The 26896-nt window shown below is 48.8% G+C and overlaps 1 protein-coding gene across 7 annotated transcripts in view; it reads right to left on the reverse strand.

Moving 5' to 3' along the window:
- Window positions 1-26896, reverse strand: part of C3 (complement C3) — a 41266-nt gene that overhangs the window by 2810 nt on the left and 11560 nt on the right. For 5 of the 7 annotated variants that reach the window (XR_013409635.1, XM_015122636.3, XM_077979622.1 and 2 more), the window contains exons 14-35: window positions 26595-26753; window positions 25431-25560; window positions 25098-25169; window positions 24713-24910; window positions 22957-23065; window positions 22612-22697; window positions 16603-16745; window positions 16295-16507; window positions 15140-15206; window positions 14925-15011; window positions 12659-12862; window positions 11963-12038; window positions 11473-11632; window positions 9048-9146; window positions 5694-5850; window positions 5072-5235; window positions 3878-4036; window positions 3666-3725; window positions 3451-3541; window positions 3280-3331; window positions 1378-1465; window positions 1177-1266 (exon numbers count right to left, since the gene is read on the reverse strand). Coding sequence is in view for 6 of the 7 variants with exons in the window: in XM_015122636.3 (XP_014978122.2) it covers window positions 1177-1266; window positions 1378-1465; window positions 3280-3331; window positions 3451-3541; window positions 3666-3725; window positions 3878-4036; window positions 5072-5235; window positions 5694-5850; window positions 9048-9146; window positions 11473-11632; window positions 11963-12038; window positions 12659-12862; window positions 14925-15011; window positions 15140-15206; window positions 16295-16507; window positions 16603-16745; window positions 22612-22697; window positions 22957-23065; window positions 24713-24910; window positions 25098-25169; window positions 25431-25560; window positions 26595-26753 (2664 nt within the window). In the remaining variant the exon portion in view is untranslated. Of the gene's footprint in view, window positions 1-1176; window positions 1267-1377; window positions 1466-3279; window positions 3332-3450; window positions 3542-3665; window positions 3726-3877; window positions 4037-5071; window positions 5282-5616; window positions 5851-9047; window positions 9147-11472; window positions 11633-11962; window positions 12039-12658; window positions 12863-14924; window positions 15012-15139; window positions 15207-16294; window positions 16508-16602; window positions 16746-22611; window positions 22698-22956; window positions 23066-24712; window positions 24911-25097; window positions 25170-25430; window positions 25561-26594; window positions 26754-26896 lie in introns of all 7 variants that reach the window. The other 2 variants (XM_077979621.1, XM_077979619.1) reach the window with 2 other exon arrangements.

Genomic DNA, 26896 nt, shown 5'->3' on the forward strand with positions numbered 1-26896 from the left:
ATTGAGGGGCCCTGTGGGTATCAGGAGTTAGCAGGGAGGACATGGGGATAGGAGAATGGGAAGAAATAGAGAAGGGAGAGGAGAAAGCCCAAATCATGGTTGAGATGAAAGAGTAAGAGAATGGCAGATGGAGAGAAAATAACAGAAGACAGGGCAGGTGTGGTGGCTCATGTCTGGAATCCCAGCCTTTTGGGAGGCTGAGGCAGGAAGATCGCTTGAGGCCAGTAGTTTGAGACCAACTTGAGCAACATATCAAGAACCCCATCTCTACAAAAAATAAAACAATCAGCTGGATACTTACACAGAATATTTATGAAGAAACAAGAACAAAAATTCAGCTGGGACCAGGCAGCAGGGGCTTATACCTGTAATCTCAGCACTTCGGGAGGCGGAGGTGGGAGAATCACTTGAGCTCAGGAGTTTAAGACCAGCCTGGGCAGTATAGTGGGACCCCATATCTACAAACTTTTTTTTTTTTTTTTTTAATTCACCGAGCATGGTGGCAGGCACCTGTAATCCCAGCTACTCAGGAGGCAGAGGCAGGAGGATCATGTAAGCCTGGGAGATCAAAATTGCAGTAAAAAAAAAAAAAAAAAAGAAGCTGGGTACAAGAGCATAATATTTATTTTAAAAAAATTAGCTGGGTGCAGTGTCGCAGGCCTGCAATCCCAGCAACTCAGGGGGCTGAGGCAGGAGGATCCCTTGAGCCCAGGAATTTGACTTTGCAGTGAGCCAGTATCAAGACACTGCACTCCAGCCTGGGTGACAGAGCGAGACCCTGTCTCTTGAAAGAAAGAAAACAACAGAAGAGAGAAATAGATGCAAAAAAAGAAACAAAGGTCAGGATTGGGCAAGGGAACAAGGCAAGACCTTTCTGTCTACAAAGAACTGGAAAAAAAAAAAAAAATCCGAAGGGGCTCTTTTTCATTGGTTAAGACTCTGCTAAGAAGCTGGAGGAGGTCAATGGTCAGAAGATGAGATGTTTATAGAAGATGCTGGGTTGACCCCCTTATTTTACAAGCTCCTTCCCCTGTCGCCCAGCAACACAGACCTTGTCTCCTCTAGCCTAGGGCTCGTGTGACCCAGAGACAAAAGCTGAAAGGAAAAGAAAAGACCAGCCAGATAGAGGTCAACGTGCCCATGGAAGCCTCCCAGGGAAGGCTGATGCAGTCTTACCTTGTCCAGGTAGATGATGAGGGTGTTCCTATCGGAGAAAGCTTTGTCCAGCTCATACTTGGAGATGTATCTGTCAACGCCGTTTGCCAGCTGGGGAAAGGTGGAGCCTGTGAAAAATCCCTCCTGGATCCCTCTCCACCTGCAGCCTCTTCCATACCCCAGGCTCCTTTCCACTTATCCCAGCTCCTGAGCCCTTCATACCTGCTTGAGGTCATCTGTGTCTGGAACGAAGCCAGTCATCATGGATATGTCCAGTATAGACATAGTGGCATCCTGGTCTCCCCGGTACCTGGATAGTGCAGAAAGAAGGGCATTGGGTTCCAAGATAGGGTCAGCCCCAACGGTCTGTTCCTGGACAAGGAGGTCTGGTCAGGCACTGAGACCTCCGATTCCCCCACAATAGCACAGAGGGGCATTACAGTTTTTAGGAAACATTTCCCCAAAGGAAATAAAAAGTAAGGTAATGTAATGGTCAAGGCGATTGATTAAGAGCTCAGACTCTGAACCCAACTGCAGGGATTCAAATTCCAGCTCTAAGTAACATTGGATGCATGATTTGACCCCCTCCATGCTTCAGCTCTAGAAAACAAAGGCAAGAATACAGGCGGCCCTCACTTTGCATGATTCAGTTTAATAACACTAGTAGCCCGGTGACATGGTTCACTTTCGGTACCTTGGTATATTGATCATGAGTAGTTGCATATGGTATAAACTCTGTTGCTAACTCTTCAGTCTAGAAATCACTACGTAAATAAAAGATGAGCATCATAATTGAGGGCCAATTACTGTCACTCCTTTCAAAGTCCATCAGTGATTGGTCACTGAGCTTCTGCTCTTCAATTTATGTACAGACAGCAAACTGTGTAGTTGTGTTGCCTCCCTGTCTCCAGGTGGCTAACTCCCATGAGATTTTACAACAATGTATCACCAAAAGAGGGAACTGGACAACAAAGATAAAAATGCAGCAAAGAAATGAAAAGTGATAATGCCAGAAGTGAACTTCAAAGAAGGCATAAATGGAGTTATCGAAGAATAGCAGACTGTGGGGATGTTGACCCTGCTGCCATTTGAGAGATAGGTGGCGTACAGGAACTCAGTGAAGGCAAATGTATTAGCATAAATAAGGAAGGTCATGGGGACAAAAAGGATGAAGATGTCCCAGAGGAAAGTTCGTTATAGAATAAAAAGTCACTTTAAGGGAACTCTTGGAGGAATGTTGTGACATGGAAAGCTCGAAGGATAAAATATTGGAAGCTGATCCAAACTTAGAAAGGAGCAAGACAATGTACTAAGGCATAGAAGAGATGTTTACTCCATGTTGTAAATTATACAAAGAGAAGAAAGCAAGCATTTTTTGAACTAAAGCACTCTCTGCAAGTGTCATACAAAAAAAAAAATACACCTTGCATCTCAATGTTCTGATGTTTTAAATTACAGTGTAGTCAAATACTCATCTTACTATGTCTTTCATTTTCCTGTATCTTTATAACTGGCAGTATGATAATTTTAAATGTTATAATAGAAACATTTAGGCTGGGCATAGTGGCTCATGCCTGTAATCCCAAAACCTTGGGAGGCCAAGGCAGAGGAATGCTCAAGGTCAGGAGTTCAAGACCAGCCTGGGCAACACAGTGAGGCCCCGCCTCTAGAAAGAATAAAAAATAAAAATTAGCAAGGTTTCATGGCACACGCCTGTAGTCCCAGCTACTTGAGTGGCTGAGGCGGGAGGATCGCTTGAGCCAGGGAGTTTGAGGTTACAGTGATCTATGATTGTGCCACTGCACTCCAGCCTGGCTGACAGAGCAAGACCCTATCTCTCTCAAAAGAAAACAAGAAAACTTTAAAGGTCATGGAATGATAGTGTACTTTTCTCCATTGATTGCTGCTAAGATGCTTTGACAGTCTCAACTTACATGGTCATTGCTGTGGTCTCACATTGACACGCAAAGCAAGGACTGTCTGTATTCTCTACCTTATGGTGGATACATAGAACAGTATCAGATACACAGTGTACTTGGAAAGTATTGAATATCATGGATATTATTTGCAAGAATTCTTGATAGAGGGATGGCCAAGATGAACCCTGGTGACCTAGCTTCTTACCTGGTACAGATCTCAAGGATCATAGTGTTCTTGGCATCCTGAGGCCTCTTTTCTGGAAACACAGAAGAGAGAAAGATGGGAGAGGGTATACCTGTGTGTTGATTCAGGAGGGGGGAAGAAATTAGAAGAGGGGTAGGAGAAGGTGACAGATAAGGCCTTGATTCCTTTTACCTGTTTCCGGTGCTGGTTTTATGGTGACCTTGAGGTCGAATTTATTACAGGTGAGTTGACCTTTGGCCTTAGCATGGTACATTGTCACTACCTGGTAAGATGGGAGAGGAGACACAGTGTCATCCCACAGGACTAGGACTACTGAGGACAAGAGGAGATGGTCCCTCTGGGGCACAGGGGCATGGGCCAGGCAGGTGCGGGTTTCTGTTCCTTACCGACAAGGTGCCTTGGCCTTTTCCTTCAGCTGTGACTGTGAAACCCTCATTTTCCTTGGTCTGCAGAGTGAAAAGAGAGAAGACAGCATGTTGGGAATTAAGCCTTCTACTGCCTGTGATGGTCACCTCTCCTCCCTCTTGCTTCCCAGTAAATCCTGGTTGGTGTAGAGGGCGACAGCAAGAGTGAGGAGGGCTTGGCTGGGTGACTGTACCTCTTCTGATCGCAGGAGGCTGGCAGATTCCCAGTGGATACGGTGGATGATCTTGGAGCTGCGACTGGGCAGTTGGAGGGACACATCCAGGTTCAGTTCCTTGTGATCAGGGACATCCTTTTGGTATTGAGCCAAGGCTTGGAACACCATGAAGGTGGCCTAGAACCCACGAGAGAGAAAGATGGTGATCTGGGAGCCTGGGAAAGTGGCTAGAATCCAGTGGGGGATAAAGAGGTTCAAATCAGAGCTGGGACATCAAAAAGTTGCCTAGAACCTACTAGCAAGTGCAGGAGTAATAATTGGAGGTTATTGAACTCTGAGGACATGTTCAGAACTCTCCAAGGGACAGAAACTTACACCAGGACTCAGAGATGCTGAGAACATGTCTAGAATCCACCAGAAAGTCCAGATGTGAGACTGAAGGTCTAGCAACCCTGAGGATGTGGTCTAGACCCATCAAGAGGATAGAGTCAGGCCAGGACTTAGAGACACTGAGAATATGTCTAGAACCCACTCATGAAAAAGAGAATAAAACTGTGGCCAGAGGATACTGAGCATATAATCTACAACCCAAAAATGACACTGTAACACTGAGAACGTGATTGACAGACCACCAGAAAGAAAGGAGGTCAACTGGAGCCTGAAGTTGCTGAAGCCTGAAGTTACTGAAACCATGGCCTAGAACAGGGTTTGCATAATACCCTAGGGTAGCTGGGAACATAGTATAGAGCCTACCAGTGGGACAATATGACATTGGGAGTCTGGTAGACCTGGGAACATGGTCTAGAACCCACCAGCAAGACAGGGTAAGATTGTGAGATAGTAGAACTGAGAACCTGGTCTAGAGCCCACCGGTGAGACAGAGTAACACTGTGAGCCTAGTGGAACTGGAAACCTGGTCTAGAACCCACCAGGTGGAGAGAGAGGCTTAGACCTGAACCTGGGCCCTGAGAACATGATCTAGACACCTGGGGCAAGAAGAAGGCTCAACACACAGCTTGGAGTATCCAGATTGTATTCTAGAACCTATAGATGGGTTTGCAACTAAGAAAACTGATTCTCAATTCCACTCCAATCACACTGGCTCGTGGGAAAGAAGAACTGCCTCGCGGGGCCTCAGTGTGTTCTCTAGGAGGCTGGTGGGAAGCCACAGGAGACAGGGATGCATGTGCCTGGGGGCTGTAGGCCACTTGCCTGGGTAGAGCCATAGCCACCACCGTAGTATCTCTGTTCATTGAGCCAACGCACGACGGGAGGCACAAAGTCAAAGTCTTTTAGCTGCAGTAGGGCCAAGAGGGCATAGGATGTGGCCTCCACATTGTAGAGCTGCTGACCAGGCTCCTCCCAGCGGTTCTTATCTGCAAAGAGGATACCCCATCCCCAGTGCTCACTGCTCTGTCCAGCCTGGGGATGGCTCAGAGAAAGCTCAGAAAGAGATGCATGCTAGATTTCCTGGTGTTTGGGTGTCCTGGCTGACATTCAAAGCTCTTCGTTATTTGGCTCCTGCCTTGCCTCTCTCGTTTCATCAACTCTCACTTCTCCCTTTGAAATGAATGCTGAATACGCATTTGTTGAATGAATGATGCAACAAACCTTCTTGTGTGGTTTACAATGAGGACCTGCTAAACCTTAGAACCACGCATCCCAGCTCAGCTCAGGGTTATGCATCCCAGCTTGGTACCTTAGGACTATCCATCCCAGCTTGGCTTAGGGTCATCCATCCCAGCTCAGCTAAAAGCCATGCATCCCAGCTCAGTATCTCCTGCCCTAAACTTCAGCCATGCATCTCCCTTCACCCCTCCAGGCCATCCCTCACCTTTGGCTGTGGTCAGAAATTTGTTGAGAAGAGGTCCCTTCAGCCTGCCCATCTGGGCCAGGGCATAGGCAGCGATGGCCACAGTGTAGGATCTCTGTAGGTTCATGTAGTTGGCTTCAAGGAAGTCTCCTGCTTTAGTGATGCTGCCGGGCAGGCTCTATGAGAAAGAGGATCAGATTCTCTGGTCACGTGGGCATTACTGTCACATTAGTAAGGATCATACGAGCAGCACTTCCTGAGAATCAGGGATTTCTGTCCTTGGGATATATCTGTCTTAGATTTGTCCATTTTTGAGGATTTCCCAGGTATTTTAGCCACCATGAGCTGCCTTGTTGCTGAATATCTATTATGTATCTGGAGAAATCCATGTACCCCATGGTGTGCTGGTAAACGTTTAACAACCAGCTCTCCAGTGGGAGGGTTAACGGATCCTTGGTTTATAATGATTGACAATTTCTGTCGTGTACATACCCCGACCAGGACCAATTTCACGGTGTCAATGTGACATCACTGAACAAAGTGTTGGGGAGACATTCTCCAAATTGTTACTCGTAAACTGGTATGGGACAGATTCGGTATACCACTGTGGACACCTCATCCAGTCATTATCATCATCTTCTTCATCATCATAGCTCACACTTACTCTGTGTCATTCAGATAGCCGCACATTTAATCTCATAAAACCTGTTAAGAATACTGAGCCCTGAGAGATGCAGTAATTTTGCAAAGACCACCTAGGAAGTAAGTGGCAGAGTTAGGATCCCAAACCAGCCTTCTGGGGATGGAGGAAGACATGATGTGTACCGTTTCCTCATTTCCATGGTGTAAATACTTCCATCACTGATTTCAAGCTACCAATATGGCATCATTGAATGTAGAGTTGGGAAGAGCTTTGCAGTAGCACAGTATTATATAGCATTTTCACTACACAAATCCAATATACATAAATAACCCCAAGAATATAGATTATGGGAGTAAGGCGTAAGAAGTGATGAGTTTGAGTGTTTCTAACCTTTGTGTTTAATAGAATTTATTTAATTGTAAGTTTTATAACTTAGTTTTTTTGTTTGTTTCATTGGTTGGCTGGGTTTTTTTTTTGTTGTTTGTTTGTTTTTTTTTGAGACAGAATCTTGCTCTGGTCCAGGCTGGAATGCAGTGGTGCAAACTCGGCTCACTGCAACCTCTGCCTCCTGGGTTCAAGTGATTCTTGTGCCTTAGCCTCCTGCGTAGCTGGGATTACAGGTGCCCCCTCCACCACACCCAGTTAATTTTTAGTAGAGAAGGGTTTTTGCCATGTTGGCCAGGCTGGTTTTGAACTCCTGACTTCCAGTGATCTGCAGGCCTTGGCCTCCCAAAGTGCTGGGATTACAGGCTCACTGTGCCCAGCCTAATACTTAGTTTTTAATAATAGTTATATTTAATGACCAGCTTGAAAAATTCCTGTAAATTTAACACTTTTTTTTTTTTTTTTTTTTTTAAAGATGGATTCTTGCTCTGTTGCCTGGGCTGGAGTGCAGTGGTGTGATCTCCGCTCACTGCAACCTCTGCCTCCCTAGTTCAAGTGATTCTCCTGCCTCAGCCTCTTGAGTAGTTGGGATTACAGCACACTCTTGACCCCAGGAGTCTGGTTTCACAGCCTGTGCTATACTCTACTACAATGCTGCCATGCTGTAGCAGAAACAAATATTTTTTTTTCCTGCCCACTTCCCTCTCTGACATCCACTCCTTTTGTAAGAACTTCTCCCTTCCATTCACGTGGCCACAGTGGAAGCAGCCATGTCTGCCCACTGAGACCTACTTCCTGTCCTTAGCTGATTGGTCCAGATGTAGTCTTCTGACCCAGGCTGAGCCAATCAGAGTTCTTCCCTGGGAATATGGCGGCCCTAACCTTGATCTGATATGTTCTCTAATTATTGGCCAAGAACAGAATGAGGGACATGGGAGAGAGGAGCAAAGCATCCTGGCAGAGTCCCTGAGGCCACCTTCATCTCTGTATTTGATATCTTTGGACTCTGAACATAAATTCCCTATCAATTTTTGTATAATCTAGGTCACAAGTGTGTTATATCTGGGACAACCCAGAGGCCTAAAAATACAGAGATCATTATTTATTATCCCCATTTTACAGATGCACATACTGAGTGAGGCTTAAGGGTGGAAGTGCCCGTGAGTCAGGATTTGAAGTCAGATGTGGCTGACCCCACAGTCCCCCACCCCCATGCTACTTTCCTTCTCTTTCTCTCTCTCTCTCTCTCTCTCTCGGCCTTGGTCCCTCTTGGGTGTTAGAGGCAACAGCCCTGTGTTTGTTTTTCTCTTCACTGGCCCCTCCCCTCCATCTCTTTTCCTAAGAGGGGAGAAGCCACTCGCTAGGGGTGTAATCCTCGGCTTCCCACTTTGAAAGCTAAAGGTTAAAACCCCACGATCAGCTAGGTGCAGTGGCTCTTGCCTGTAATCCCAGCACTTTGGGATGCCGAGTCGGGCAGATCACCTGAGGTCAGGAGTTCGAGACGAGCCTGTCCAACATGGTGAAACCTCATGTCTACTAAAAAGACAAAAAATAGCCAGGTATGGTGGTGGGTGCCTGTAATTCCAGCTGCTCTGGAGACTGAAGCAGGACAGTCCCGTGAACCCGGGAGGCGAAGGGTGCAGGAGCCAAGATCATGCCACTGCATGGCAGCCTGGGCGACAGAGACTCCATCACAACAAAACAAAACAAAATAAAACAAACAAACAAACACAATAAAGCCGACAAAGGCATTCCAGACTCTCAGCGGCCCATCTTTCCAAGCTTCTCTGCTTCAGAATCAAAACCAGAGGAAAAAGAGACAGTGATGAGCCAACGGTTTTCACCGTCTCCTGTTTGGAGTCATGGATCCCTTTGAAAATCACCTGAAAGATCCTCTGGACTAAGGAAACAGTCTCAGCTCTGTGTCCCAAGTTTTCTTTAAAGAAGCAGCAAGGATGCAGCTGTACTGATCACGTAGCAATGATGTAGAAAGCACTTTGGGAAATGGGCGGAAAACTCTCTGAAAATGCTAAAGCAGACAGAAAGAATCCCCACCTTTGATTTCTTTGTGCCTCAGTTCTCTCATCTGCAAACTGGGGATAATAAGAGTAACCTACCTTTCAGGCTGCTAAAAGGATTATGAGACTTAACATGTGAAACTATTAGAGGGGGTCTGTATTAGATGAGTTAAGCGCTCAATACATGTTAGGTATTAACATGACTACAGTGATGCCTGTTATTGCACTGGGAGAGCTGCAAATTCCCCGAAGGCAACCTCTCATTCTCCAAGGTGGCTGTGCTCTGCATAGGGTAAGGTAGGGTAGGGTGGGAAGACGGGGGGCACTTACGTTGACCTGCTCCTCGCAAATCTCTTTAGCCTCTTGCAGCGAGATGAGAACAAAGGCCGTGAGGGCCATGTCTTTCTCGTTGGTGTTCCGGAATCCACCCTGGGATGGAGAGCAGAAAGCAAGGATGGGGTCACCGGTATGTCCACACATGCCAGTCATCCCCCCTGCAGATTCAGAATCAGGGGGTCTGGGCAGGACTGAGTGTCTTCTAGGTGTCACCCCGCTACCCCACGGAGGTCAGACTTCTTAGTATTAATTCATGCAATCATTTATCCTTCTGCAAATGTCAATGAAGGGCCTCTGTGCTGGCACAATGGGTCCAGTGGTTTGATCCATCGTAAAACCAGACATAGGCTGTCGCCCTCACAGAGCATTTCTCTAGTAGGGAAGATGGATATAGTCCACCCAGATCCTCAAGATATATATATATACACACACACACACACACGTGTATATATACACACATATATACACACACACACGTATATATATACACATATATACACACATATATACACACACACACATACACACACGTGTATATATATATACACACACATATATATATATAATTTTTTTTTTTTTTGAGACAGAATTTTACTCTTGTTGCCCAGGCTGGAGTGCAATCGCGCAATCTCGGCTCCCTGCAACCTCTGCCTCCTGGGTTCAAGCAATTTTCCTGCCTCAGCCTCCCAAGTAGCTGGGATTACAGGCATGCACCACCATACCCGGCTAATTTTTTGTATTTAGTAGAGATGGGGTTTCCCATGTTGGTCAGGCTGGTCTCGAACTCCTGACCTCAGGTGATCCACCTGCCTCAGCCTCCCACAGTGCTGGGATTACAGGTGTGAGCCACCGCGCCCGGCCAAGAGATATATACTTATAAAGTGGAGGAGTTCTGTGCAGGGGAAGAGGACATATAGCAGTGAGAATGAAGTGTGGGAGTGTGACCCAGTTGGGGAGGTTGGAAAAAGTGTCCCTGAGGGAGTCAACTGTCACAGAGGGCAGGGACTAGCGTACTAGGTGGCAGAAACCGCATGTGCAAAGGCTCTATAGCACAATAGAGCAAGGCTCCTATGAATGGATGGAGCCTGGAAAGAAAAGAAAGGCTGGAAGGGTTGGAAGCCTGAAAGGTGAGACCGAGGCAGTGATTCTCCATCTCAAGCACACATTAGCATCACCTGGAGGAATGGGGGCGCTTTTAAAAACTCAGATTCCTAGGCCGGGTGCAGTGGCTCATGCCTGAAATTCCAGCACTTCGGGAGGCCAAGGTGGGCAGATCACCTGAGGCCAGGAGTTTGAGACCATCCTTGCCAACATGGTGAAACTTGGTCTGTACTAAAAATACAAAAATTAGCCGGGCATGGTGGATGGGGCACCTGTAATCCCAGCTACTCAGGAGGCTGAGGCAGGAGAATTGCTTGAACCCGGGAGGTGGAGGTTGCAGTTAGCCGAGATCAGGCCATTGCACTCCAGTCTGGGTGACAAGAGCAAAACTCCATCTCAAACACACATACACACACACACATAAACACACACCCCTCAGATTCCTGGGTCCTGCCCCTAGAATTTCTGATTCAGTGAGTCTGGGGTCCGGTCTCAGAATGTGTTTTGTTTTTGAGACAGGGTCTTGCTCTGTTACCAGCCTGGAGTGCGGTGGCATGATCATGGCTCACTGCAGCCTCGACCTCCTGGGCTCAAGCCATCCTCCTGCCTCGGCCTCCCAAAGCGCTGGGATTATAGGCATGGGCTGTGAAGCCCAGCCACAAAGTGTGCATTTCTAGTAAGTCATGGGTGCTGCTGCTGCTGCTGCTGCTGGTCTGAGGATCACACTTCGAGAACCAGTGCTCGAAGGAGTTTTGTGTTTAAGAGCCATAGAGGGAGCCACGGGACTTTCTAAGGACTGATGCAACTGGATTTGAAAAAATCACCCCAGCTGCTATGTGATGAGTGTCTGAGAGCCCACAAAAGTGGAGGCCACCAGGATGACGCCCAGGAGGTGGCTTCTACACGGTCTCCAAATAAGGAGGGGCGGGGAGAGTGTTACTTGGATCAGGGGCTGGCCATGAGGATAGAGAGAAGGGGGTGACTCCTGTAACACCATGGGAGAATGCAAGTGTTGATGGATTGAGTGTGAGAAAGGGATTCCCAGGTAGGACCCCTGCACTTGGTTTGATGAAATTCTTAATAATTTCTGAGCGAGGGGCCGTGCATCTTCATTTTGCACTGGGCTTCGCAGGTCTCTGGTTTTTGCAATGCTGGAGTGACGCCTCTGGCTCATTTATCTCCCTGCCCCCACCCCCACCCCAATATTTGCAAAGGGAATTGGGCAGTGGGAACATGGAGGTAGGGGTCTGTCTCGCGTTCATCCTGTGAGACTCAGGAGCCCCTCTCTTCCATTTTGCCTTAAATCCCAGCCTCTTACAGTCATTTCTTGATGTATCACGGGCGCATCCTCCTGGAAGACCCCGTCGGGCTTCTGCTTCTCCAGGATCAGCCATTTAACAGCCCCGCAGAGGACCTGGGAGTCGATGGCAATGAGGTTGACAGCCAGAGAGAAGACCTTGACCACGTAGGCGGTCAGCCTGGGGGTGGGCACAGAGCGTGAGCCAATCGGCTCTGAGATCCAGAGACTGCCATGCCATCCAGCCAATGAGCAGGTGGGGAGGGACCAGGGCTTGGCCCAGTTTGCTTCCTTTGCTTTCCCAGGTCCCAGGACCCAGCTGTTGCGTGCGGTCCGTACTTAAGGATGCTAAATGACCGCTGGCCACTCAGCCAGCGCCTGCCTGGACTCTGCAAGTCCAGGGCTGTTTGGGCAAGGCTGGCCTAGGCGACCATCCCTGGCCAGGGTCCAGGCCCTGCTGGGGGTTGAGGGTGGAGGGTCTGCACAGCCTGAGCTGGCTGTTGGGACTCACCAGGTGCTGGGTGCCCGGTTCAGGAAGGCCGCAAAGGCAGAGCTGGGTTGTCTGAAGGCCAGCTGCTGGGTGTACCCTGCAGGGAAGAGAGAGTAACCCCCAAAAGAGCCGAGGCTGAGCAGAGGGGGCACGCCAGAAAGGGCAGGGGTGGGGTGCAGAGAGGGGACAGGGGCTCAGGGTCGGGAGGGATTCTGGGAGGAGGGGACCTTAAAGAGAGAAGGACTGAAAGGCGGTGGGGGATCAGAGCGAGGAGGGGGAAGAGTTCTCAGAGGACAAGGGATTCAGAGAGGGGAAGGATCTTGAGGGTGGGGGGCTTTCAGGAAAGGGAGGGGTCGCAGACATGGGGTGGAGTCTCAGGGAAGAGGCATGGCCTGGAGAGGACGTAGGGCCTCAGATGAAAGTGGCTGGGAGAGGAGGTGGGGCCTCACAGGAGGGTTTGGCCTTGAGAAGAGGTGGGGCCTCAGGGGATGGGCTTGGTCTTGAAAAGAGGCAAGGTCTCATGAGCCTGGCCTGGGAGGAGGCAGGGCCTCAGAGGGCATGGCCTTGAGAAGAGGTGGGGCCTCAAATGTGGGGCGTGGCTAGGAGAGGAGGTGGAGCCTCAGGGGAGGGCGTGGTCTTGAAATGAGGTGGGGTCTTAAGGGAGGGGGGCGCTCAGAAAGGGGTCCCTGGGGTCTCCAGGAGGGGCAGGGAGCCCACCCTTCTTGATGAGCTCCAAGGCCCCCTGCCGCTTCTCCGGGCCGAACTTCTCCCACTGTTCCGTTTCATCCAGGTAATGCACAGCGATGACTGTGGGCGTCATGGTGATCATGTTCTGTTCTCCGCAGCCCGAGGGGGTCACGATGAGGTGCTTCAGCCGTTCCGCATCGATGGCATCCTCTGTCATCTGGGCCACCGGGGTCCCTGCAGCAGGTGGGAAGAGGACGTCGCTCAAGCCGGGTAGGTGACCCAACCTGGGGTGGGGTAAAAAGGATTCCAGCCTCCCAACCAGCCAGGTCGAAGGGGTCAGGGACAGGAGAGTGCTGGGAGGATGTGACTGCGGGGAGGGGAGTCTGCATGGCTGAGTGGCTGTTCGGGGGTCTGCACTGTTCGGAGTGGGACGTGCTTCACAAGGTCACCCTGGTCCCTGGGTCTGGTTTCACCAACAGTAAAATAATTCCAGTAACAATATTCAGGAATACTTATATCGCGCTTAATGTTACTTCCCAGATTGTTCTAAGAGAACACCACAGAGTATCTCATTTAATCGTCACACCAGGCTGGGCGTGGTGGCTCAAGTCTGTAATCCCAGCACTTTGGGAGGCCGGGGTGGGTGGATCACCTGAGGTCAAGAGGTCGAGACCAGCCTGACCAATATGATGAAACCCTGTCTCTACTAAAAATACAAAAATTAGCTCGGCATGGTGGTGGGCGCCTGTAGTCCCAGCTACTCGGGAGGCTGAGGCACGAGAATCACTTGAACCCAGGAGGCAGAGGTTTCAGTGAGCCAAGATCGTGCCACTGCACTCTAGCCTGGCGACAGAGCGAGACTCCGCCTCAAAAAAAAAAAAAAAAAAAAAAAATTGTAACGCCAACCCTTGGAGGTAGATACTATTATTCTTCCCCTATCAAAGGTGAAAAAACCAAGGCTCTTTCCCCAAAGCCTTATAGCTTACAGGTTGCAAGGCCCTTTTTTCTCTAGTCTTCCCTCCTGGGGCAAGAAATGAGCTCCAGAATTTCTGCTCTTGTACTATGTTCCTTGTCTTTTTTTTTTTTTTTTTTTTTTTTTGAGACAGAGTCTGGCTCTGTCGCCCGGGCTGGAGTGCAGTGGCCGGATCTCAGCTCACTGCAAGCTCTGCCTCCCGAGTTTACGCCATTCTCCTGCCTCAGCCTCCCCAGTAGCTGGGACTACAGGCGCCCGCCACCTCGCCCGGCTAGTTTTTTGTATTTTTTAGTAGAGACGGGGTTTCACCGTGTTAGCCAGGATGGTCTCGATCTCCTGACCTCGTGATCCACCCGTCTCGGCCTCCCAAAGTGCTGGGATTACAGGCTTGAGCCACCGCGCCCGGCCTTTTTTTTTTTTTTTTGAGACGGAGTCTTCCTCTGCTGCCCAGGCTGGAGTGCAGTGGCAGGATCTGGGCTCACTGCAACCTCCGCCTCCCAGGTTCAAGCTATTATCCTGCTTCAGCCTCCCGAGTAGCTGGGATTATAGGCGTGTGCCACCATGCCCAGCTAGTTTTTGTACTTTTAGTAGAGACAGGGTTTCACCATGTTGGCCAGGCTGCTCTTAAACTCCTGACCTCAGGGGGTCTACCTGCCTTGGCCTCCCAAAGTGCTGGGATTACAGGCTATTGCTTCTCATTTCAGCTGATTTCCCATCTGAGAAGCACAGAAGTTCTAAAAAAATTAAAATAAAATGATGTATCAGTGAAAGCTCTTTGCTGAACTAAATGCTATCTGGAGGCTTCTATAAAACCGATCATAGCAAATAATATCTGTATGCTTTAAAAAATGTTTAAAAGAGGGAAAACATGATTGGGCGTGATGGCTCACGCCTGTAATCCCAGCACTTTGGGAGGCCGAGGTGGGGGGGGGGGATCACGAGGTCAGAAGATTGAGACCATCCTGGCTAACACGGTGAAACCCCATCTCTACTAAAAATTAAAAAAAAAAAAAAATTTAGCCAGGCGTGGTGGCGGGCGCCTGTAGTCCCAGCTACTCCGGAGGCTGAGGCAGGAGAATGGTGTGAACCCGGGAGGCAGAGCTTGCAGTGAGCCGAGATCACGCCACTGCACTCTAGCCTGGGTGACACAGCGAGATTCTGTCTCAAAAAAAAAAAAAAAAAAAGGGAAAACAGATCACAGATGGGCTGTTCTAGCTGAAGGGGAAGAGAAAGGTGTGGGTTAAACACTTCCAGAATGAGACGGAATTTGACTCCCTCCATGCCCTACTGAGACCCATGGGGTCAGGGTCAAGAGCAGCTCACCTTGCAGGAGAATTCTGGTCTCAGACTCGGTGTCCGGGACTTGGTCACTGAGGTCTGCAGGTGGGACGTCCTCTCTCTGCACTCCTTCTGCAGGGTGAGTGAGAGACACCGATGGCTCTACCTCCCTCCCGCCCTATCCTACCTCGCTAAACCCAGGTCGCTTCCCCCCCTTCACCCTGCCAGCCCCTCAGCCCCTACCCCTGCCGCTGACTCACCCTGGCCCAGGCGTTCTGGATCCAGCGTGCGAACAGCCACAGTTTTGTTCATTCTGATTCCTTCCGGCTACACAGTGTTGGAGGTGGGGGGAGTCGTTGGATGAATAAAAGAACAGACAGACACACAGATGGTCAGCAGGGCACTGTCCTTAGAATTACCCTGGCATAGCCGGGCGTGGTGGCTCATGCCTGTAATCCCAGAACTTTGGGAGGCCGAGGCGGGTGGATCACGAGGTCAGGAGATCAAGACCATCCTGGCTAACACAGTGAAACCCCGTCTCTACTAAAAATACAAAAAAATTAGCCGGGCGTGGTGGCGGACGCCTGTAGTCCCAGCTACTCGGGAGGCTGAGGCAGGAGAATGGCGTGAACCCGGGAAGCAGAGCTTGCAGTGAGCCGAGATCTCGCCACTGCACTCTAGCCTGGGTGACAGAGCGAGATTCCGTCTCAAAAAAAAAAAAAAAAGATTTACCCTAGCATAGGTGTCAAAGCATCTGACCCCAGCCCCTTGCCCCCAGCTGTGTGATTAGGGGCCAGTTACTTAACCTCTCTGTGCCTCAGCTTCCCTCCTTAGCAGGAGGAGGCAATATAAACACCTACCTATTGTGTTGTGGTGTGAATTTATCAGAAAGTTATAAATCAATAAGGAAATAACATAATCTTTTGAATTCTTTTTTGAAACAGGGTCTCAATACAATAAAATGGAAAAATTAGCCAGGCGTGGTGGCAAATGCCTGTAATCCCAGCTACTCAGGAGGCTGAGGCATGAAAATCGCTTGCACCCAGGAGGCAGAAGTTGCAGTGAGCCGAGATCACACCACTGCACTCCAGCCTGGGCAACAGAGTGACACTCTGTCTCAAAAAAGTAATAAATAAATAAATAAAATAATCTTTTGAATTGAATACAAAAAAATTATTGATTGGTGATGGTTGATGAGCTTTTTGGTACCCCCTAAAATTCTAAGCCTGGGGTTATCTCACTCACTTTACCTCAGTCCTGGCTCTGCTTCTAAAATTCTGGGACTGCCAAATTTCCTAAGCCAGACACTATGATTCTTACTGTCTCAGAGCCTGGATCTGCGACCTGAGTCAATAGTACGAAGACCAGGAACCCTCTCTGAAGGACAAGGGTTTGTGGGTGCCCCAAGCACTCACCACGACCTTCAGGGACTTCCTGACACCGTCACTGATGAAAAAATGGTAGACGGCAGCCTTGACTTCCACTTCCTGCTGGCCGGTCTTTAGGGGCACGATGACATAAGGAACGGACAGCGAGGACTTGGGGGGGATGGTTACGGTCTGCTGGTGACGCCTCTTGGCGGTGGCCAGGCTGCAGAAGGCTGGATTGTGGAGTAGTTCCACCCTCACCTGCCAGGAAGAGGAAGTATCAGGGCAAGTGTGTGTGCAACAGGCTACCTACCCCCTTGCAGGCTCCATGAAGCCTCTGCCACCCTGGGACCCACCTTGAGCTCTTGGTTCTGCCGGTAATTGTAGAGAACAGCTCGGATTTCCACCTGCTCGTTTCGAACAACAGAGTAGGGTAGCCGCAGGTCGATGAAGAAGTCCTGCATTACTGTGACCTCGAAGGGGTCTGCCACACAGATCCCTTCCCGGGCAGAGACAGAACACGGAGTGTTAAGGTCGGGGAGTGGACAAGGCGAGGCTCCTGGATCTCAGCTCTTAGTCCTCACTGCAGGAGCTCTCGCTAACTCAGCCTGTCTTTGCAAAAGCCTATGAACTAAACGCTGTCAATGGTGATAAATGACAGATGATGGTGGTGGTTGGGAGTTACCATATTTTATTATTATTATTATTATTTGAGACAGAGCAAGACTCTGTCGCTAGGATGGAGTGCAGTGGCGCCATCTCGGCTCAACGCACCCTCCGCCTCCTGGGTTCAAGCGATTCTCCTGTCTAAGCCTCTCGAGTAGCTGGGACTACAGGCATGCACCACCATGCCCAGCTAATTTTTATATATTTAGTAGAGATGGGCTTTCACCATGTTGGCCAGGATGGTCTCGATCTCTTGACCTCGTGGTCCACCCGCCTCGGCTTCCCAAGTGCTGAGATTACAGGCGTGAGCCACTGCGCCCGGCTGGAGTTACCATTATTTAATGATTTGCATTCTGTTTGTAGTTTGACTCAGAGATCTACATGTAGGAAGAGAAATCTCCAAAATATATCCGCATCTCTGAAATGGCAGCCCCAAGCCGTGGGTGAGAGCTGAGCACTCAAAATGGGGTTTGCTCAAGTGAGAAACTGGATTTGTACTTTTATTTGAATTACTTGTTTTTAAATATATTTAATTTCATTCAGACGTAAACTTTAAACCTGATGATCTAGCTATGTGTGGTGGCTCATGCCTGTAATCACAGCACTTTGGAAGGCTGAGGCGGGAGGATTGCTTGAGCCCAGGAGTTCAAGGCTGCAGTGAGCTATGATCACACCACTGCGCTCCAGCCTGGGCAACAGAGTGAGATCCTGTCTCTGAAACCAAACTCAGTGAAACAAAACAAACAAACAACCAATGCTCATTGTAAATATATGAAACACCATTGAATTGTATATTTTATTATTATTGCTATTCTTTTTTTTTTTGAGACAGGGTCTCGCTCTGTCACCCAGAGTGCAGTAGCGTGATCTTGGCTCACTACAACCTCCGTATCCCGGGTTTAAGCAATTCTCCTGCCTCAGCCTCCTGAGTAGCTGTGATTACAGGTACCCACCACCATGCTCTGCTAATTTTTTGTATTTTCAGTAGAGATAGTGTTCACCATGTTGGCCAGGCTGGTCTCGACCTCCTGACCTCAGGTGATCTGCCTGCCTCGGCCTCCCAAAGTGCTGGGATTACATGTGTGAGCCACCATGCTGGACCTGAATTGTACATTTTAAAAGGGTGACATGTAGAATGTGCATTAAATCTTAATTTTATTAAAATGATGATTGATTGAGTGGAAAATGTTTAAGCATGTTTGCAACAACTTGGGTATGAGGATCTACCTTTTCTTTTTCTTTCTTTTTTTTGTAGAGACGGGGCTTTGCCATGTTGCCCAGGCTGATCTCGAACTCCTGACCTCAAATGATTTGCCAGCCTCAGCCTCTCAAAGTAATGGGATTATAGCCGTGAGCCATCGCACCTGGCCTGAGAATCTACCTTTTTGAACTGTAAATTTTATGAAACCTAAAATACAGATCAAAGTATTTCCAACAAAACCTAGCATCCTGGGCTGGGCGCGGTGGCTCACACCTGTAATCCCAGCACTTCGGGAGGCTGAGGAAGGCAGATCGCTTGAGGCCAGGAGTTTGAGACCAGCCTGGCCAACATGGCGACACCCAGTCTCTACTGAAAAAAGGAGACTTAGCATCCTATTTACGCCACTGAACTCCATCATAGGTGACTGAGCAAGAGCCTGTCTCAGAAAAAGAAGGAAAATCTAGTATCCTAAATGAGATGTACTGAATTGTAAACTACATGCTAGATTTTGAAGACAGTGCAAATAGAAGTAAAATATATCATCAGTAATTTTGATATACTAGTAGATTATTATCAAATCTTAAAAGGTTATGGTCACATTATTAGTGTGATGTGGTTTTGCAACTTTTTACAAAATGTTGAAATGATACTATTTTGGGTATATTTAAATTAAATAGAATGTTTTGTAATAAGTTATGATATGGCATAATTATAAATACATAATCAATAATAAATGATATATCATTTATATTATATAACATCTAATATACATTATATATGTTAATATGTCAATAATAACAAATGATATAATAGTAGTAAATTATAATTATAGATTATAACAAAATTAAATTATGATAAATTATGGTTTATTATAATTCATTAAATTATATCAATTAAATTTATTATAAATTATAATACATATATTTTATATATTACACATGTAATATGTATATGTAATATATAATATATATGTAATATGTAGCTATGCAATATATTATATATTATGTTATGTAATTATATATTATATTATAATTAAATATTATAAACATATTACAATTAATAAATATATAAATATTGTTATTAAATTTATAAATTATTCTAAATTATAATAAACCATATAAATTATGGCTTGGGTATAAATAGAATATTTACACTTAATGTGAATTTTAATATATCTACTTTTTAATGATTCAATCTTTTTTCTTTCTCTTTATCAATATATATTTCCTCTCTTGTATCCACTCTTTGACTCAATCTTTCTTCAATTACTTAAATGTTCTGGGAAAAATAAACCTTTCAAATATACATAAAACTTGCACGTAGGTGCACATTTTTCCTCTTGGGGCAGACTCCCATATGGCTTGACATAGTGCCGATGTCTACTTAAAATGTGGATTGTTTGTCATCCTGGATTTTATTTTTTTGTTTGCATTCCCTTTGATGTTTAAAAAGTATCATATTGGCCAGGTGCAGTGGCTCACGTCTGTAATCCCAGCATTTCAAGAGGCTGAGGCAAGAGGATCACTAGAGCCCAGGAATTGGAGACCAACCTGGGCAACAAAGCAAGACCCCATCTCAAATTAAAATAAATAAATAAATAAATACACACACACACACACACACACACACACACACACACACACACACATTGCACTAATTGCTACCAAGTGGCAGTTTGGACAAAGAAAATTTTTTTAAAGAAAATAATATTGCATTAAAATACTATTTTTGGCAGGGTACGTTGGTTCACACCTGTAATCCCAGCACTTTGGGAGGCCAAGGTGGGTGGATTGCCTGAGGTTAGGAGTTTGAGACCAGCCTGGGCAACATGGTGAGACCCCATCTCTACTAAACATACAAAAAATGAGCCAGGTGTGGTAGTGCTCGCCTGTAGTCCCAGCTACTTAGGAGGCTGAGGCAAGAGAATTGGTTGAACCCAGGAGGCAGAGGTTGTAGCAAGGCAAGATGGCGCCACTGCACTCCAGCCTGGGCGACAGAGCGAGACTCCATCTCAAAAACAAAAAAAATGCAAAAATTTCCCACACTACACTAATGTAATTTTTTTGGGGGGTGGGCGGTTACTGTTTTGGCATACTCTTAAATTTTGTGCCTGAGGACAGTGCCTCACTCTCTTCACTTGCCTTGCTGTCAGCCATCTGTACCTGACCAGAGCTAGCCAGGGTCTCACATCAGGCTGTAGATGGCGGGGAGAGGACAAGTACCTAGGAATGGGGCCACCCCTTGTCCCCAGTTTGTCATGTTGCCCAGTCTGACCACCAATGTGTTAATCACGTGTTTCATCCTGCTTCCTTTTGTATTTGTATCTTTTCTTTTTTTCCTTTTTGAGATAGGCTTGCTCTGTCACCCAGGCATGAGTGCAGTGGTGCGATCTCGGCTCACCGCAATCTCTGCCTCCTGGGTTCAAGCGATTCTCCTGAATCAGCCTCCCGAGTAGCTGGGACTACAGGTGCCTGCCACAACACCCGGCTAATTTATTGCATTTTCAGTAGCGATGGGGTTTTGCCACGTTACCCAGGCTGGTCTCGAACTCCTGACCTCAGGTGATCTGACCATCTCAGCCTCCCAAAGTGCTGGGATTACAGGGGTGAGCCACTGCGCCCGGCCCCTCATGTATCTTTTCTGAATCACTTTGCCCTCTCTCATGTCCACATCACCTCTGAAAAGGTTCTCTTGTAACTGCCTCTGTAGCACTGTCACGGCATGGTGGACTCGTATCTTCATCCACTGATCCAGACCCACAGAATGTACAACACTCTCATGTGAAACTTGGAACTTAGGGTGGAAGTGCTGTGTCCTGGAGGTGCACTGCTCCACTGGGGGTGCTGGCAGTGGGGGAGGCTGTCAATGTGTGGGAACTGGGGGTATGTGGGGAGTCTCTGTACTTTCCCCTGAATTATGCTGTGAACTGAAAAGACTCTCAACAATAAAGTGCACTAAAAGAAAATTACTGCAGTGGCTCATGCCTGTAATCCCAGCACTTTGGGAGGCCAAGGTCGGTGGATCACTTGAGGTCAGGAGTTCGAGACCAGCCTGGCCAACATGGTGAAACCCCATCTCTACTAAAATTACAAAAATTAGCCGGGCATGGTGGTGGGTGCCTGTAATCTCAGCTATTGGGGAGGCTGAGACAGGAGAATCGCTTGAACCTGGGAGGAGGAGGTTGCAGTGAGCTGAGATCGTGCCACTGCACTCCAGCCTGGGTGACAGAGCAAGACTCCTTCAAAAAAAAAAAAGAAAAGAGAAGAGAAGAGAAGAGAAGAGAAAAGAAAAGGAGAAAGAAAGAAAGAAAGAAGAAAAGCATCAATGTTAGAGACGGTACCCCCACCCTGTCTAGCTTTTGACACTGTTAGAGGAGGCAGATAGGCGGAAATGAGCAGGCAGGGGAGCTTTCTGGGAAAAGAAGTCCCGGACAGGCTGCCTACTGATAGCGCTGCTCACTGGCAGTCAGTGAAAGGACGACAGCTGCATTAGCTACATGTGGCCTTGTGGTTGGGGTCCTCCAGCCCTGAAGGGGACTCATCAGGTCCTAGCTGGAAATAACCCTGCTAGGGATTTTCCCTGATGACGAGCATGTGCACTGCTCCGAAAACCCACCCTAGAGTCGTCTTTTGCTCATTATCATAGGTAAAAACACACCCTGGGTGGAGATTTTAGACGCTAATGAGATGTGCCGCGTGCACGCTAGCACGTACAGTCACAGAGCCTGCTCGCCCACAGAGACCTCCCAAAACATGCCTGCAAGTGACACCCCCTCATGCCCCTTCATGAAAAATCATGTAAGAGTCTCATAAAAAGAGTCCACCAGCAGTATCTGCTGCTGGCTCATTCTCTCGAGCAGCCATGTCTGTGTCATCGTTCAGAGCATACTGACACTTTTTATTTATTTAGAGAAGGAGTTTCACTCTTGTTGCCCAGGCTAGAGTGCAGTGGCACAATCTCGGCTCACCGCAACCTCCACCTCCCGGGTTCAAGCGAATCTCCTGCCTCAGCCTCCTGAGTAGCTGAGATTACAGGTGCTCGCTACCCCCTGCCCGGCTAATTGTTTAGTAATTTTAGTAGAGACGGGGTTTCACCGCGTTGGCCAGGCTGGTCTTGAACTCCTGACCTGAAAGTGATTCCCCTGCCTCGGCCTCCCAAATTGCTGGGATTATAGGTGTGAGCCACTGAGCCTGGCCCTGTCTCTTTACATAAGCATTGAGACTACTATTTTTCCAGGGGGACCAGACCAGAGCTGTTTCTTCCTTCAATAAACTCTGCCACTTAACCCTTGCTATGCATCTCTTGGCTGAATTCTTTCTTCCGAGTTAGACAAGAACTAAGGATTCCCGCAGTTCCTGATAATAACACCTCTGTGGTAACCAGGGCAGAGAATAAAGTGCCAAGAAACATAGGGTTCATTGGGTTTGGATAAAATGAGATGACACTCAGACACCCTGGGGTCCCTGCCTCCCTGGGACCAGCCAGCACCCTCGCTCACCTTTCTTGTCTGACAAGCTCACGGCCAGAATCTCCCACGTGGTGATGGAGTCTTTCAAAAATATATTCATGAGCTTCGTGGAGATTCTGGATGGAGAAGAGTTTGGGGCATTAGGAAACGTCATCTAGCAGGGTGGTAGAGGGGGAGAGCTGGGGCAGAGGGATCCCGAGGAACAGGCTGGAAGGGTCTGGGGGTGCCTCCATGTAGGTAACCCAACAAATGATTTTTCTAGGTTGGGCTGTGGGGTTGCACTGTGATTCCAGAGAAGACAAGAGATAGCAGGTGCATGCAAATTAAATGGTCTGGCTGTGGGGTGGGTTGCATGGGGGGTTACCCGGGCCTTACCCGTTTTTCGGTGCCTCTTTCAACTCTTCAATCTTCCACAGCCAACTCTCTGGGAACTCACTTCGGGAAACGATATTCTCTTCTGCGATGATGTCCTCATCCAGGTTACCTGCAGGGGGTTTAGATCTGCATTCAGAACAGACCAGGCCAGGCGCCATGGCTCATGCCTGAAATCCCAGCACTTTGGGAGGCTGAGGTGGGGGGATCACTTGAGGCCAGGAGTTGGAGACCAGCCTGGACAACATGGTGAAACCCCATCTCTACTAAAAACACAAAAATTAGCTGGGCGTGGTGACACATGCCTGTGATCCCAGCTACTCTGGAGGCTGAGGCAGAAGAATCGCTTGAACCCAGGAGGTGGAGGTTGCAGTGAGCCGAGATCGCACGACTGCACTCCAGCCTGGGCAACAGAGACAGACTCCATCTCAAAACAACAACAACAACAAAAAACCAAACCAAAACAAACAAACAAAAGAGCCCACCTACTTCCTCAGCAGTCACACCTTTAGATCCTACCTCTGCCCAGGAGGGATTCCTAGCAGCGAAATACATCCCAGACATGGAGAACTGCAGGATGAATTCTCACGAGCCCCAGACACATCTGCCTTGGGAACTACTTCTCCATAAAAAAAAAACCTAAAAATTATATCCCACAAATGTACTGGTATAAGGACATATACAATGCAGACTGGATTATATTCATTCCTTTCCCTCTGATTTTTAAAGAAATGAAAGCATTTGGCCAGGGACAGTGGCTCACATCTGTAATCCCAGTACTTTGGGAGGCCGAGGCGGGTGGATCACTTCAGGTCAGAAGTTCAGGACCAGCCTGGCCAACATGGCAAAACCATGCCTCTATTAAAAATATGAAAATTAGCCAGGCGTGGCAGCGGGTACCTGTAGTCCCAGACACTTGGGAGGCTGGGGCAGGAGAATCACTTGAACCCAGGAGGCGGAGGTTGTAGTGAGCCAAGATTGTGCCACTGCACTCCAGCCTCGGTGACAGAGTGAGACTCCGTCTCGAAAAAAAGATAATAATAAAAGAAAGAAAGCATGTGCACGTGCCTCGAAAGGATCATGGTCCTGAGAAACCGTGTCTGCTTCCTCTAAGGGATTTGTCCATTCTGAACATGACTAGGTGAGCTGAGAACATTCCCAGACCTCGTGCAGAACATGGAAAAAGCAGTGGCCTTTAAAAACCATCTAATACAAAAATTAGCCAGGTGTGATGGCACGCGCCTGTAATCCCAGCTACTCGGGAGGCTGAGGGACGAGAATCGCTTGAACCCAGGAGGCGGAGGTTACAGTGAGCTGAGATTGCATGACTGCACTCCAGCCTGGCAACAGAGCAAGACTCGGTCTCAAAAAAAAATCTCGATAGGCTGGATGTGGTGCTATGATCCCAGCGCTCTGAGAAGCGAAGGTGGAAGGATGGCTTGAGCCCAGGAGTTTGAGACCAGCCTGGGCAACATACTGAGACTCTCTCTCTACAAATAATAATTTAAAAATTAGCTGGGCATGGTGGCATGCACCTGTAGTCCTAGCTACCCAGAAGGCTGAGGCTGAGACAGAAGGACCCCTTGAGCCCAAGATGTTGACGCTGCAGTGAGCTGTGACTGCACCACTGCACTCCAGCCTGGGTGAAAGAGCGAGACCCTGCCTCTAAATAAATTTATAAATCAACAAAAGCAGCTTGACACTACCAGCAAGTAAAGGCAATTGGACTCCTCCCCCTGCCCCACCCCATGGGACCTACTCCTGGCCAGGCCCAGGTGACTGGCCCGCGCGTGCTGCCGCCGCAGCTCGGTGATGTAGTTGCAGCAGTCCAGGAAGGCCTTCTTGCACGCCTCGTCCAGGGTGATGTAACGGGTCCGGCGCTGGCATGAGAACCTCATGGGGTTCTCCCGCATACCGTGCTCGCAGCACTTGCGCAGCTCCTTGGGGTACTGACCAACTGCGGGAGCACATTCCCCCAGGCCACACCCTCAGCTGGGGACCGGCAGCAGGAGGGACTCGGGACGGACCCCGGGGAGGACTTCCCCGCCAGGACCTCCCTTCCTCCCTCTCTGGCTCCTGCACGGCCAGGCTCGGGTCTCACAGGGTGGGGTTCAGGGGCAGGAGTGGGTAGGAAAGGCACCCACCTTTGTCCATTCTCTTCTCCGCGAGCTGCACGGAACGGCGTCGGCGGGCGGCTGGCTGTGGGCACTGAAGTTCTGCAGGGCAGGCGGCCGAGAAGAAGATGGCTGAGGCACCTACTAGGTGTCCTCGGTTCACCCCTCACGATCGTGGGAGGTGGGGGTGTTCCTGCTCCCATTTGATGGAAGAGCAAACTGAGGCTCAGAGGGGAGGGGTTTACTTGGTGGTGGTGGAGGCGGGGCTTGAACCCAGGGCCCCAGATTCCAGAGCTCTGCTCCCAGCATCTGGGAGGTGGAGGTGCTGTCTGTCCCTGCACCGGCCCCTGGTGGCGACCTCACCTGCCCTCTGGGCCGTCTGCTGGCCACTGCTGCTCGCAAAGGTCAGGCCTGCATCCGAGAAGACACCAGCGTAATCCTTCCCACTGCCTGGGGTGCAGCCGATGTCTGCCTTCTCCACCACGTCCCAGATCTGCGGGGGGCATAGGGGTGGCAGGACGCAGCGAGGCTAGGCTGGCAGTTGGGATCCCCCACATATGCACCTGTGTATCTCTTCCTGAATGACCCCACCCTGTCCTGCTTTCATCCCCCCCATTCCTGCTTCTGCCTTTCCTTTCTCTCTCTTTCCTTCCTTCCTTCCTTCCCTTTCTTTCTCTCTTTCTTTCTTTCTCTCTCCTTCCTTTCTCTCTCTCTCTCTCTCTCTCTCTCTCTCTCTCTCTCTCTCCTAAAAATACAAAAAATTAGCCGGGGAGGTGGCGGGAGCCTGCAGTCCCAGCTACTCAGGAGGCTGAGGCAGGAGAATGGCGTGAACCCAGGAGGCGGAGCTTGCAGTGAGCCGAGATAGCGCCACTGCACTCCAGCCTGGGCAACAGAGCGAGACTCCATCTCAAAAAAAAATAATAATAAAATAAAAATAAAAAATAAAAAATAAAAATCATAAAATAAAAATTAAAAATTAAAAAAAAAAAAAGAAAGTGTCCAAGTCTCAGCCGGCCGCAGTGGCTCACGCCTGTAATCCTAGCACCTTGGAAGGTCAAGGTGGGTGGATCACAAGGTCAAGAGATCGAGACCATCCTGGTCAACATGGTGAAACCCTGTCTTCACTAAAAATACAAAAATTAGCCGCGCATGGTGGCGGGCACCTGTAGTCCCAGCTACTCGGGAAGCTGAGGCAGGAGAATCGCTTGAACCTGGGAGGCAGAGATTGCAGTGAGCCGAGACTGCGCCACTGCACTCCAGCCTGGTGACAGAGAGGGACTCCATCTCAAAAAAAAAAAAAAAGAAGAAGAAGAAGAAAAAGTCCAGTTCTCTTGACCATCCCCAACTGGAACCCATGTCCAACCTCATTCCCATCTTCAGCTTCAGCCATCTGTGTCTGGTCTGCTCTGATCTCTGCTTTTAGCCCATGCCCCCCACTGTACTGCCCTCTCCAATCCCATCCATCTCCCCCAGCCCCAGCTCTGTGCCTCCGCTTCTTCTCAGCAGCCTTGGGACACTGGTCCTTACCTTACTCTGCGTCAGCTTGTTCTTCTTATTCAGCACAAACACGCCCTTGTCCACAGCCACCAGTCCCACCCGGGCCCCGTGGTCACCCTCTATCTTCAGGGTCATCTGCTGCCCGGGTAAAGGCTGCCTGTCTTCTGACTGGCCGCTTTTTACCACCAGCTGTGGGGAGGGCGGAGATGCAGAAAGAAGTCAGCCCTGGGAGAGAGGAGCACCCGGGATGGAGCAGGTGCTGGGCTACAGTGGAACGACAGAAAGGTTGGGGGGAGCCGTGGGGGTGGGGAGGAGAGAGAGAGAGAGAGAAA

The sequence above is a fragment of the Macaca mulatta genome, chromosome 19, assembly GCF_049350105.2.
Source record: "Macaca mulatta isolate MMU2019108-1 chromosome 19, T2T-MMU8v2.0, whole genome shotgun sequence".
Lineage (NCBI taxonomy): Eukaryota > Metazoa > Chordata > Mammalia > Primates > Cercopithecidae > Macaca > Macaca mulatta.